The sequence below is a fragment of the Salmo salar genome, chromosome ssa24 (genome assembly GCF_905237065.1).
Source record: "Salmo salar chromosome ssa24, Ssal_v3.1, whole genome shotgun sequence".
NCBI classification, from domain to species: Eukaryota; Metazoa; Chordata; class Actinopteri; order Salmoniformes; family Salmonidae; genus Salmo; species Salmo salar.
The window spans coordinates 16,424,398-16,437,500 of NC_059465.1; the positions used below are offsets into that span (position 1 = coordinate 16,424,398).

The window sequence follows — 13,103 nt, forward strand, 5'->3', positions numbered from 1 at the left end:
AGCGCATGTCAGAAATGTTATAAATTGATTTGCATTTTAATGAGGGAAATAAGTATTTGACCCCCTCTCAATCAGAAAGATTTCTGGCTCCCAGGAGTCTTTTGTACAGGTAACGAGCTGAGATTAGGAGCACACTCTTAAAGGGAGTTTTCCTAACCGCAGCTTGTTACCTGTAAAAAAGACACCTGTCCACAGAAGCAATCAATCAATCAGATTCCAAACTTTCCACCATGGCCAAGACCAAAGAGCTCTCCAAGGATGTCAGGGACAAGATTGTAAACCTACACAAGGCTGGAATGGGATACAAGACCATCACCAAGCAGCTTGGTGAGAAGGTGACAACATTTGGTGCGATTATTCACAAATGGAAGAAACACAAAAGAACTGTCAATATCCCTCGGCCTGGGGCTCCATGCAAGATCTAACCTCGTGGAGTTGCAATGATCATGAGAACGGTGAGGAATCAGCCCAGAACTACACGGGAGGATCTTGTCAATGATCTCAAGGCAGCTGGGACCATAGTCACCAAGAAAACAATTGGTAACACATTACGCCGTGAAGGACTGAAATCCTGCAGCGCCGGCAAGGTCCCCCTGCTCAAGAATACATATACATGCCCGTCTGAAGTTGGCCAATGAACATCTGAATGACTCAGAGGACAACTGGTGAAAGTGTTGTGGTCAGATGAGACCAAAATGGAGCTCTTTGACATCAACTCAACTCGCCGTGTTTGGAGGAGGAGGAATGCTGCCTATGACCCCAAGGACACCATCCCCACCGTCAAACATGGAGGTGGAAACATTATGCTTTGGGGGTGTTTTTCTGCTAAGGGGACAGGACAACTTCACCGCATCAAAGGGACGATGGATGGGGTCATGTACCGTCAAATCTTGGGTGAGAACATCCTTCCCTCAGCCAGGGCATTGAAAATGGGTCGTGGATGGGTATTCCAGCATGACAATGACCCAAAACACACGGCCAAGGCAACAATGGAGTGGCTCAAGAAGAAGCACATTAAGGTCCTGGAGTGGCCTAGCCAGTCTCCAGACCTTAATCCCATAGAAAATCTGTGGAGGGAGCTGAAGGTTCGAGTTGCCAAACGTCAGCCTCGAAACCTTAATGACTTGGAGAAGATCTGCAAAGAGGAGTGGGACAAAATCCCTCCTGAGATGTGTGCAAACCTGGTGGCCAACTACAAGAAACGTCTGACCTCTGTGATTGCCAACAAGGGTTTTGCCACCAAGTACTAAGTCATGTTTTGCAGAGGGGTCAAATACTTATTTCCCTCATTAAAATGCAAATCATTTTATAACATTTTTGACATGCGTTTTTCTGGATTTTCTTGTTGTTATTCTGTCTCTCACTGTTCAAATAAACCTACTATTAAAATTATAGACTGATCATTTCTTTGTAAGTGGGCAAACGTACAAATTCAGCAGGGGATCAAATACTTTTCCCCCCCACTAAGCCTGAAGGATAGCAGCTTTAATAGCGTCATAATCTGAACTCTGGTCAAAACATAAAGCGGTGTACACTTTCTGAGCTTTTCCCACAGGAACACTTGAGGATCAGTGACCAAATATCTCACGGCCATTTTATGGATGTGGCAATCTGCTCAAACAAAGAAAAATATACATCCACCTTTTCGCTGAAAGGCGGTACAAGCCGGCTGTTCCGACCAAGATCAAACTCTGTTGAGGGTGCAGGATGGCCTGACTGGATTCGGAGCTCTTCCAAATCTATCTTTCTTAATTGAATGGCATGCACATGTTCTTCTTGTTCTAGTCTTTCCCTGTGCTCAAGCTCTAATTTCTGTTACTCCAACTATGTCTTTAGTTCTAATTCTCGCAGTTGCACATCTACGGGACTCACCCTACTACCCGTAGGACACTTTTCATCAACCTCCCTCTGGAAGGATTTCCTGCTCCACCAAAGCAGTACCGATAAACTCTGACTACTGCTTTTGGATTGCCGGATGCCACCTTGCTGTCATAATGCTTTGTAATGACGAGCAGATTTGCCTTTGTACATTTATCTCGCATCTCCCATGTAGGGTTTTCCAAAAATGCTTCCAACTTAAATTCCATGGCTTTAATTTTATAAGCCTGTGTGTTCATGCAACTTTATTGTCAGGTGGATGTCATTGACAAAACTCTACCACAAAAGTGTATTTTGAACACTCAAATATCTGGGCACAGCAGAGCTTCAGAGTAGGTGACTAAAGCGACTACCATACTCATAGGAAACAAGATCCCGGATGAGCCCCCTTTGTGTTACTTTCCCCAGCAAGAAAAACAACAAACTTAAAGAGGACACAAACCAAAAAAGTAGAGCAAAACAAAAAAACAGGTAAGATCAGATACAGTATTGTTTGTCGAGAACTCAACTAAGGAGCCCAAATTAGAGGTGTTAAACCTTCACGTCTTTCAAGACCACTGGAGCACTGGGTCAGCCACTCTTATATAGCACCTGGACCAGCACAGGTGAAACACCTTCCCACTAACAAGATGGCAACCAGCACAGGTGCAACACATACTGACTAATGAGGTGACACCAATCAGCGCGCCCTACGTGCTTAAGTCCAACCTCAAAACATACATGGAAAAAACAAAGCCTGTAACAATACCAGACGACTACGAGTACTGTTCACCACTGTTGTGTAAAATTCTAGAGGCTACAATCATTCGCATTGAGTGTTAACATGTTACATGAGAGCCATCCTCCCATTGCTAGGGCAACAGAGAAGCAATGTGACATGTTCATATTTTTTACAACACATTCAAAATTATAAAACAAACCATACAACTGTATAGCATAACAAAATTGTATAAGGCATGATCAGAGCCATGATTATCTTTTTAATCTGCTATTGTGGTTTGTGTAATTGTAGAAAAATATATGCTTGTCATCTTAAACAATTTACTCATTGTAATTTGCGAAAACAAAATGCAGTTTGTCAAACAAACAGGCACAAAATACACTCTTAACAGCTCAGTAAACATGAATAGGATCTTGTTTAATATCAAAATAGAGTAAACACACCTCAAAAATATATATTTTGTGCGTTTTTAAATTATACTCAACCCGGGTTGGTGATATTCTCTATGATATTTTTTGGGGGTATCTTCATCAAATATTGATCATGCAACAACAACAAAAATGTTGATACAGGGCACAAGGCCAGTGGTAAAGTTATCTACACTTAGTCACTATACCAAATTGATCTTATTAGCTGGTTAGCTGACAACGTCACAAATTACGCACGCGTGTCGATGGGGCAGAAGTCTGTGTTGTTATGATTTTGGATGGTCAGATAGCTAGCAACAATGACAAGAAGCTCGTTTTAGATCATTGTGTATTGATACCATGTCTTGTTTTGAGGTGTTTTACTCTTGTCACTTCTATGCTAATATGGCTAAAATTACAAACGTAACAATGTATTTGAGAGACAACAAGTGCTCATTGTGCAAATGTATTTATGTTTTCAATAAAGATTTGGAGAGGACATATAGTTTACATGTTGTCAACAATCCTTTGATTCTAAGTAAACCTGAATGTTTTGCTCCACAGTTGCGCATGCATTGGTTTTGTTGCTAAACAACCCACCCGTCTATATATTTTTGTGACCCCTCAAAAGACACCCCATTGTAAATTCAGTCGTAGAGTCCAATGCCACTTCCAATGTCATTGGATCTTTTAATGACAAAAGGCACTCCAAAAGGCACTCCAATTGTCATTGTTGCAAACAAACATGACATTTGACAAAAGCCCAGACTGTGGCAGAGCAATTCAAATAGAAAACTCCTACCAGAACCCTTAAAACTTCAATGATACCATGTCCATTCAAGTGTAATAAAGCAGATGAATAATGACAGAACCCTGGACTTTCCTTACTAACAGATGTCATGGCCACTGGTGGAAAAAGTACACAATTGCCATACTTGAGTAAAAGTACAGATACCCTAATAGAAAATGACTCAAGTAAAAGTGAAAGTCACCCAGTAAAATCCTACTTGAGTAAACATCTAAAAGTATTTGGGTTTAAATATACTTAAGTATCAAAAGTAAGTGTAACTGTTAAAATATACTTAAGTATCAAAGTTTAAAGTAAAAGTATAAAAAATTTAAAATTCCTTATATTAAGCAAACCAGATGGCACCAATTTCTTTTTTTTTTTATTTAAGGATATCCAGGGGCACGCATCAACACATAATTTGCAAATGAAGCATGTGTTTAGTGAGTCTGCCAGATCAGAGGCAGTAAGGATGACCAGGGATGTTCTCTTGATAAGTGTGTGAACTAGACCATTTTCCTGTCCTGCTATGTACTTTATTCAAAATGTAACGAGAACTTGTGGGTGTCAGGGAAAATGTATGGAGTTAAAAGTACATAATTTTCTTTAGGAATGTAGTGAAGTAAAAGTAAAAGTTGTCAAAGTAAAGCAAAGCACAGATACCCCAAAAAACAACATAATTATTTTTACTTAAAACCTGTTGGGGATAGGGGGCAGTATTTGCACGGCCGGATAAAAAACGTACCCGATTTAATCTGGTTACTACTCCTGCCCAGTAACTAGAATATGCGTATAATTGTTTGATTTGGATAGAAAACACCCTAAAGTTTCTAAAACTGTTTGAATGGTGTCTGAGTATAACAGAACTCATTTGGCAGGCCAAAACCTGAGAAGATTCCAAACAGGAAGCGCTCTCTCTGACCATTTCATGGCCTTCTTGATCATCTCTAACCAAAACAGGGGATCTCTGGCATAATGTGACATTTTTTAACACTTCCATAGGCTCTCAAAAGGCGCCAGAACGATGAATGGTGGCTTTGCAGGCCATGGCTGAAAAACATTAGCGCATTTGGTAACTGGTCGATCTGAGGACAATGAGACTGGAGGTGAGTGCACGAGCCGACACCATGTTTACTTTCTCTCTCTTTGAACGAAAACAACGACTCCCGGTCGGAATATTATCGCTTTTTTACGAGAAAAATAGCATAAAAATTTATTTTAAACAGCGGTTGACATGCTTCGAAGTACGGTAATGGAATATTTTGAAATTTTTTGTCACGAAATGCGTCGGGCGCGTCACCCTTCGGATAGTGTCTTGAACGCACGAACAAAACGCCGCTATTTGGATATAACTATGGATTATTTTGAACCAAACCAACATTTGTTATTGAAGTAGAAGTCCTGGGAGTGCATTCTGACGAAGAACAGCAAAGGTAATAAAACTTTTCTAATAGTAAATCGGAGTTTGGTGAGTACCACACTTGGTGGGTGTCAAAATAGCTAGCCTGTGATGGCCGGGCTATCTACTCAGAATATTGCAAAATGTGCTTTCACCGAAAAGCTATTTTAAAATCGGACATAGCAAGTGCATAAAGGAGTTCTGTATCTATAAATCTTAAAATAATTGTTATGTTTTTTGTGAACGTTTATCGTGAGTAATTTAGTAAATTCCCCGGAAGTGTTCGGTGGGAATGCTAGTCACATGCTAATGTAAAAAGCTGGTTTTTGATATAAATATGAACTTGAGTAAACAGAGGAAAAAAACAGAAAGACGGGGGCGGCCAGTGCACGCGCCTAAGCCCACTGTCCCTTGATCGGCCACTTGAGAAAGGCGATAATGTGTTTCAGCCTGGGGCTGGAATGACGACATTCAGGTTTTTCCCGGGCTCTGAGAGCCTATTGGAGCCGTGGGAAGTGTCACGTTACCACAGAGATCCTAAGTTTTGGAAAGAGATGTCAAAGAAAGCAAATAAATGGTCAGACAGGCCACTTCCTGTAAAGGAATCTCTCAGGTTTTTGCCTGCCATATGAGTTCTGTTATACTCACAGACACCATTCAAACAGTTTTAGAAACTTTAGGGTGTTTTCTATCCAAAGCCAATAATTATATGCATATTCTAGTTACTGGGCAGGAGTAGTAACCAGATTAAATCGGGTACGTTTTTTATCCGGCCGTGTCAATACTGCCCCCTACCCCCAACAGGTTAAGTACTTTACACCACTGGTCATGGCAACACTGCATTGGTTCCCCTCCTTACAGTTATCCGTAAAAGGCACAACATATAACCGCCATACATCTAATTGCATATTATCTTTCTAGGAGAGGAATAAATATCATATGCATGTTCCTATATTAGACCAGCCTGGTGGTTGTTCAGTCAATCGCTGAGTTCACTATTCACATGAGCCTCAAATGAACCTCACGGTGTGAATAAAAACTTGAAATATCCACAAGATGGCGATGTTGGTTCAAAGAGTTACTCAGCCAAAGATCTATCTGGACCATTGAGGTCAAGGAATTCAAAATCAAATTGGGAGACAAAATATGTTAAGTCCAGGGGGAGAGGAGTTGGTTGAAGAGATTACCAGAGGGACAAGGGTAAAATACGTAAAAAAGCTATTTACATAAACTGTAAGCTACCTAACAACCCACACCTCCCCATCCCAATAGAGCACTCACAGTCACACTGACTCACGCACACAAGCACTTAGAGATAGTGGCTGTGTTTACAGAGGAGTGATGATAAACAAGGAAACAGACTCCGGTGTGTCTTCGCCTTGCTCCGCTGGCAGATGGTTGACAGGATCCAACTCTATTGTAGGAGTCACAGCTGTTTTTATTCTCTGGGGGCACATAGAATATATAGAAGAACAGGTTAAGAATCACATAAATAGTTTAATTTCTTATGGCGTCTGCTGATGCCCGGACTGCACTTTTGTTATTTATATGACTGCCATGTGGGATAAAATGTACAGTATCAGTACAGTGTGTGTGCGCAGCCTGGTCTCGTATACTAAACGTAACATAGAAATAGTATATCCAGGACATTCAAATGAGTATGATATGTTACGCTTGGCATGGTTACATTAGACAGATGGTTACTTAAGGCAAAAACTAAAGTAGTGTGGTGGGTTGGGAGGACAGGTTGGCATATAACGCAAACGTCTAGCAACCCAAAGGTTGCGAGTTCGAGTTTCATCATGGACAACTTTAGCATTTTGGATCATTTTCAACTACTTTGCAACTGATTACCATGTTAGCTAACCCTAACCCTTACCTTTTATCCTAACTCCTAAACTTAAACCTACCCCTAGCCTAGCTAACTTTAGCCAGCTAGCTAACGTTAGCCATCTAGCTAGAATTTCAAATCAAACTTTATTTGTGACATGCGCCGAATACAACAAGTGTAGATTTTACCGTGAAATGCTTACTTACAAGCCCTTAACCAACAGTGCATCTCAAGAAGAGTTAAGAAAATATTTACCAAGTAGACTAAAATAAAAAGTAATAATAAAAAGTAACACAATAAGAACAACAATAACGAGGCTATAAACAGGGGGCACAGGTACCGAGTCAGTGTGCAGGGGTACAGGTTAGTTGAGATAATTTGGACATGTAGGTGGGGGTGAAGTGACAGCATAGATAATAAACAGCGAGTAGCAGCAGTGTACAAAAGGGAGGGGGTGTCAATGTAAATTGTCCAGTGGAGATTTTATTAATTGTTCAGCAGTCTTATGGCTTGGGGGTAGAAGCTGTTGAGGAGCCTTTTGGTCCTAGACTTGGCGCTCCGGTACCGCTTGCCGTGCGGTAGCAGAGAAAATAGTCTAACTTGGGTGACTGGGGTCTCTGACAATTTTATGGGCTTTTCTCTGACACCGCCTATTATATAGGTCCAGTGATGTACTGGGCCGTTCGCACTACCCTCTGTAGTGCCTTACAGTCAGATGCCGAGCAGTTGCCATACCAGGCGGTGATGCAACCGGTCAAGATGCTCTCGATAGTGCAGCTGTAGAACCTTTTGAGGATCTGGGGACCCATGCCAAATCTTTTCAGTCTCCTGAGGGGGAACGGTTTTGTTGTGCCCTCTTCACAACTGTCTGGGTTTGTAACATATTGTATGTTTTGCAAATTTGTAACATATAATACGAAATGAGCTTTGGACATCCACAAATTAATACATACCATACGAAACGTGTGTCTCGGATTTTCATACCAGAATAATAAGAAATGCTCTGAGACTAGGTTGGGGTGTGTGTGTGTGTGTGTGTGTGTGTGTGTGTGTGTGTGTGTGTGTGTGTGTGTGTGTGTGTGTGTGTGTGTGTGTGTGTGTGTGTGTGTGTGTAATACAAATACAATGTATGTATGTATAATATGAATACAATGTATGTATATATTGTCACGGCCCCTCCTCTGCAGTGCAGGGGTGGTTCCTCCTGCAGGCAGAGGAGGGTCGTTAGTGATTGGAGCTGGCGTGATTGGAGCCACCTGGGCTCAAAGTATTTAAAATTGCTTCACTAACCACTCTCTCTCTCTCTCCCTGCTCCTCCAGGTATGACCCTGTTTTGTTTGTTCCTTTTGTAGGTTTACTTAGTTTCCACTCAGTCATGTTCACACACACAGATTCATGCATCCATGCACCTTACATACACCCTACATTATGACATTTCCACACCTCATTCCTTTTTCTCTGTTAAAGTTAATCGTTTTTTTGGTTTACAATAAAGATCCTTTTGATTGGCCTATACCTGTAGTCCATGTCCCCTCATTTTTGCCACAGGCTATGAGCCGGCCTGTGACAATATAATACGAATACAATTCTAATACGAATATAATTTGTATTATACACACACATACATACTAGTATATAAGCATTATGCTACAACAGTATCTGGGAGCTATATTTATGTAAGTATCAGTATGTGTGTTTGTTTTGGTTTACTGAAAGAATGCTCACCTGCAGCAGTGAGCCCTTATTTGTGCAGATCTCTTGCAGGGCTCCCAGAGGGATCCACACGATGGAGACCAGGGAGATTCCCCAGCCCACCACCTCTGCCCAGACAGGGTATGTGTATGACTTCCCATAGCGAGCTGGCGTGTACTGGATGATGCTGGAGATCAGAATGCACTGCAGGGGAGGATAGGAGAGGCAAACAATCTCACTTTAACTCACATGGAGCAGGTTAGACTTGAATGAAACCTCTAAGCCTTACGACAATCACTACTATAACGACTACAAAAAGTAAAACACCACAAATAGAAAACACATTAAATCATAACTATGCTAATTGTTCTCCTCCTCATCATCAGTCAGCCATAGCACTCACCAGGACCAGCACAGGGGAGAAGACCATCCAGCAGGAGCGGAAATAGATGTTGGGAGCCTTTCCCAACATTCTCTTGATCATGATGGTCATCCGCCGCAGTCCTGCAAAAACACATTGCATTAAATACTTAAATTAACTCTGAGACATACAGTGCATACTGTTTATAGAGCAAAGTGTATGTAGACACATGCTCGTCGAACATCTCATTCCAAAATCATAGGCATTAATATGGAGTTGGTAACCCCTTTGCTGCTATAACAGCCTCCACTCTTATGGGAAGGCTTTCCACTAGTTGTTGGAACATTGCAGCTTGCTTCCATTCAGCCACAAGACCATTAGTGAGGTCGGGCACTGATGTTGGGCGATTCGGCCTTGCTTGCAGTCGGCATTCCAATTCATCCCAAAGGTGTTCGATGGGGTTGAGGTCAGGGCCCTGTGCAGGCCAATCAAGTTCTTCTACACCGATCTCGAAAAACCATTTTTTATGGACCTCATTTTTTGCACGGGGGTATTGTCATGCTGAAACAGGAAAGGGCCTTCCCCAAACTGTTACCACAAAATTGGAAGCACGGAATTGTCTAGAATGTCATTGTACGCTGTAGCGTTAAGATTTCCCTTCACTGGAACTAAGGGGCCATGCTAGTACCACGAAAAACAGCCCCAGACCATTATTCCTCCTCCACCAAACTTTACAGTTGGTGCTATACATTGGGGCAGGTAGCATTCTCCTGGCATCCGCCAAACCCAGATTCATCCATCGGCCTGCCAGATGGTGAAGCATGATTAATCTCCCCAGAGAATGCGTATCCACTGCTCCAACACTTGGCATTGCATATGGTGATCTTAGGCTTGTGTGCGGCTGCTCGGCCATGGAAACCCATTTCATGAAGCTCCCAACGAAAAGTTATTGTGCTAACATTGCTTACAGAGGCAGTTTGGAACTCGGTAGTGAGTGTCGCAACCGAGGACAGGCGGTTTTTACGCGCTTCAGCAGTCGGCGGTCCCGTTCTGTGAGCATGTGTGTTTTCCCATTTCGCGGCTGAGCCGTTGACGAACTGACTTGTTGGAAAGTTGACATCCTATGATGGTACCACATTGAAAGTCACTGAGTAAGGCCATTCTACTGCCAATGTTTGTCTCTGACGATTGTATGCCTATGTGCTCAATTTTATACACCGGTCAGCAACAGGTGTGGCTGAAATAGCAGAATCCACACATTTGAAGGGGTGTCCACATACCTTTGTATATATAGTGTATTCTTCTTGTATAAATAAAGTACTGTAAGATCTAACTCTAATCAGGATGTTACATGTAATCAAATACTGTAAGACCAAAATCATTTCCAGGTTGTTGAATATCATCATAAGGGTAGAGAAGGGGCTGGGTATTACCGAAAACCCAGCAGACAGCGATGACTTCAAAGAAGGACAGGAACATGAGCGACACCACAGCAGTGTAGTGGTCCATCAGCTGGAACACATACATGCCCCCCTGTGGAAACACAGTCGTTTTAGCCATGTACGGATAAAAACCAAAATACAGTGCCTTCGGAAAGTATTCAGACCCCTTGACTTATTCCACATTTTGTTACATTACAGCCTTATTCTAAAATGGATTAAATAAAAACATTTCCTCAGCAATCTACACACAATACCCCATAACAACAATGTGAAAAGTAAAAAAAAATTTTTTTGCAAATGTATGAAACATAATAAACAGAAATACCTTATTTACTTAAGTATTCAGACCGTTTGCTATGAGACTCGAAATTGAGCTCAGGTATTTGTATTTATTATGGATCCCCATTAGCTGCTGCTCCTGGGTTCAAGCAAAATTAAGGCAATTTATACCATTTTACAATACATTCACAGATTTCACAACACGCTGTGTGCCCTCAGGCCCCTACGCCACCACTACCACATATCTACAGTACTAAATCCATGTGTATATATAGTGCGTATGTTATGTGTGTGTGTGTGTGTGTGTGTGTGTGTGTGTGTGTGTGTGTGTGTGTGTGTGTGTGTGTGTGTGTGTGTGTGTGTATGCATGTGTCTGTGCCAGTGTTACTTCACAGTCCCCGCTGTTCCATAAGGTGTTTTTTTATCTGTTTTAAAAAAAAATCTAATTGAACTGCTTGCGTCAGTTACTTGATGTGGAATAGAGTTCCATGTAGTCATGGCTCTATGTAGTACTGTGTGCCTCCCATAGTCTGTTCTGGACTTGGGGACTGTGAAGAGACCTCTCGTGACATGTCTTGTGGGGTATGCATGGGTGTCCAAGCTGTGTGCCAGTAGTTTAGACAGACAGCTCAGTGCATTCAACATGTCAATACCTCTCATAAATAAAAGTAGTGATGAAGTCAATCTCTCCTCCACTTTCAGCCAGGAGAGATTGACATGCATATTATTAATACTAGCTCTCTGTGTACATCCAAGGGCCAGCCGTGCTGCCCTGTTCTGAGCCAATTGCAATTTCCCTAAGTCCTTTTTTTGTGGCACCTGACCACACGACTGAATAGTAGTCCAGGTGCGACAAAACTAGGGCCTGTAGGACCTGCCTTGTTGATAATGTTAAGAAGGCAGAGCATCGCTTTATTATAGACAGACTTCTCCCCATCTTAGCTACTACTGCATCAATACGTTTTGACCATGACAGTTTACAATCTAGGGTTACTCCAAGCAGTTTAGTCATCTCAATTTCCACATTATTTATTACAAGATTTAGTTGAGGTTTAGGGTTTGAGTGTTTTGTTCCAAATACAATGCTTTTAGTTTTAGAAATATTTACGGCTAACTTATTCCTTGCCACCCACTCTGAAACGAACTGCAGCTCTTTGTTGAGTGTTGCAGTCATTTCAGTCGCTGTAGTAGCTGACGTGTATAGTGTTGAGTCATCCGCATACATAGACCCTCTGGCTTTACTCAAAGTCAGTAGCATGTCATTAGTAACAATTGAAAAAAAGCAAGGGGCCTAAACAGCTACCCTGGGGAATTCCTGATTCTAACTGGATTATATTTGAGAGGCTTCCATTAAAGAACACCCTCTGTGTTCTGTTAGACAAGTAACTCTTTATCCACATTATAGCAAGGGGTGTAAAGCCATATAACATACGTTTTTCCAGCAGCAGACTATGATCGATAATGTCAATAGCTGCACTGAAGTCTAACAAAGCCCCCACAATAATGTTATCATCAGTCATTTGTGTAATTGCTGTGCTTGTTGAGTGTGCTTCCCTAAAGCATGCTGAAATTCTGTTGTCAATTTGTTTACTGTGAAATAGCAAACACAATTTTTTTAAAATGTTTACTAAGGGTTGCATCCCTTTTCCATTGATCATCCTTGAGATGTTTCTACAACTTGATTGGAGTCCACCTGTGGTAAATTCAATTAATTGGGCATGATTTGAAAAAGGCACACACACCTGTCTATATAAGGTCCCACAGTTGATAGTGCATGTCAGATCAAAAACCAAGCCATGAGGTCGAAGTAATTGTCCATGGAGCTCAAAGACAGGATTGTGTTGAGGCACAGATCTGGGGAAGGGTACCAAAAAACTTCTGCAGCATTGAAGGTCCCCAAGAACACAGTGGCCTCTATCATTCTTAAATGGAAGAAGTTTGGAACCACCAAGACTCTTCCTAGAGCTGGCCGCCCGGCCAAACTAAGCAATTGGGGGAAAAGGGCCTTGATCAGGGAGGTGCCCAAGAACCCGATGGTCACTGATAGAGCTCTAGAGTTCCTCTGTGGAGATGGGAGAAACTTCCAGAAGGACAACCATCTCTGCAGCACTCCACCAATCAGGCCTTTATGGTAGAGAGGCCAGACGGAAGCTACTCCTCAGTAAAAGGCACATGCCGGCCCACTTGGAGTTTGCCATAAGCCACCTAAAGACTCTCAGACCATGAGAAACAAGATTCTCTGGTCTGATGAAACCAAGATTGAACTCTTTGGCATGAATGCAAAGCGTCACATTTGGCGGAAACCT

General features: G+C 42.0%; 1 protein-coding gene across 1 annotated transcript in view; it reads right to left on the reverse strand.

The window, feature by feature from the left end:
* Window positions 1-5,965: 5,965 nt before the first annotated feature.
* The window catches only part of LOC106584982 (sodium- and chloride-dependent GABA transporter ine), a 64,365-nt gene continuing 57,227 nt past the window's right edge, over window positions 5,966-13,103 (reverse strand). Inside the window, exons 10-13 of the mRNA XM_014170689.2 lie at window positions 10,510-10,609; window positions 9,119-9,219; window positions 8,749-8,919; window positions 5,966-6,637 (exon numbers count right to left, since the gene is read on the reverse strand). Of these exons, the coding sequence (XP_014026164.1) occupies window positions 6,521-6,637; window positions 8,749-8,919; window positions 9,119-9,219; window positions 10,510-10,609 (489 nt within the window). The 3' untranslated portion in view covers window positions 5,966-6,520. The remainder of the gene's footprint in view (window positions 6,638-8,748; window positions 8,920-9,118; window positions 9,220-10,509; window positions 10,610-13,103) is intronic.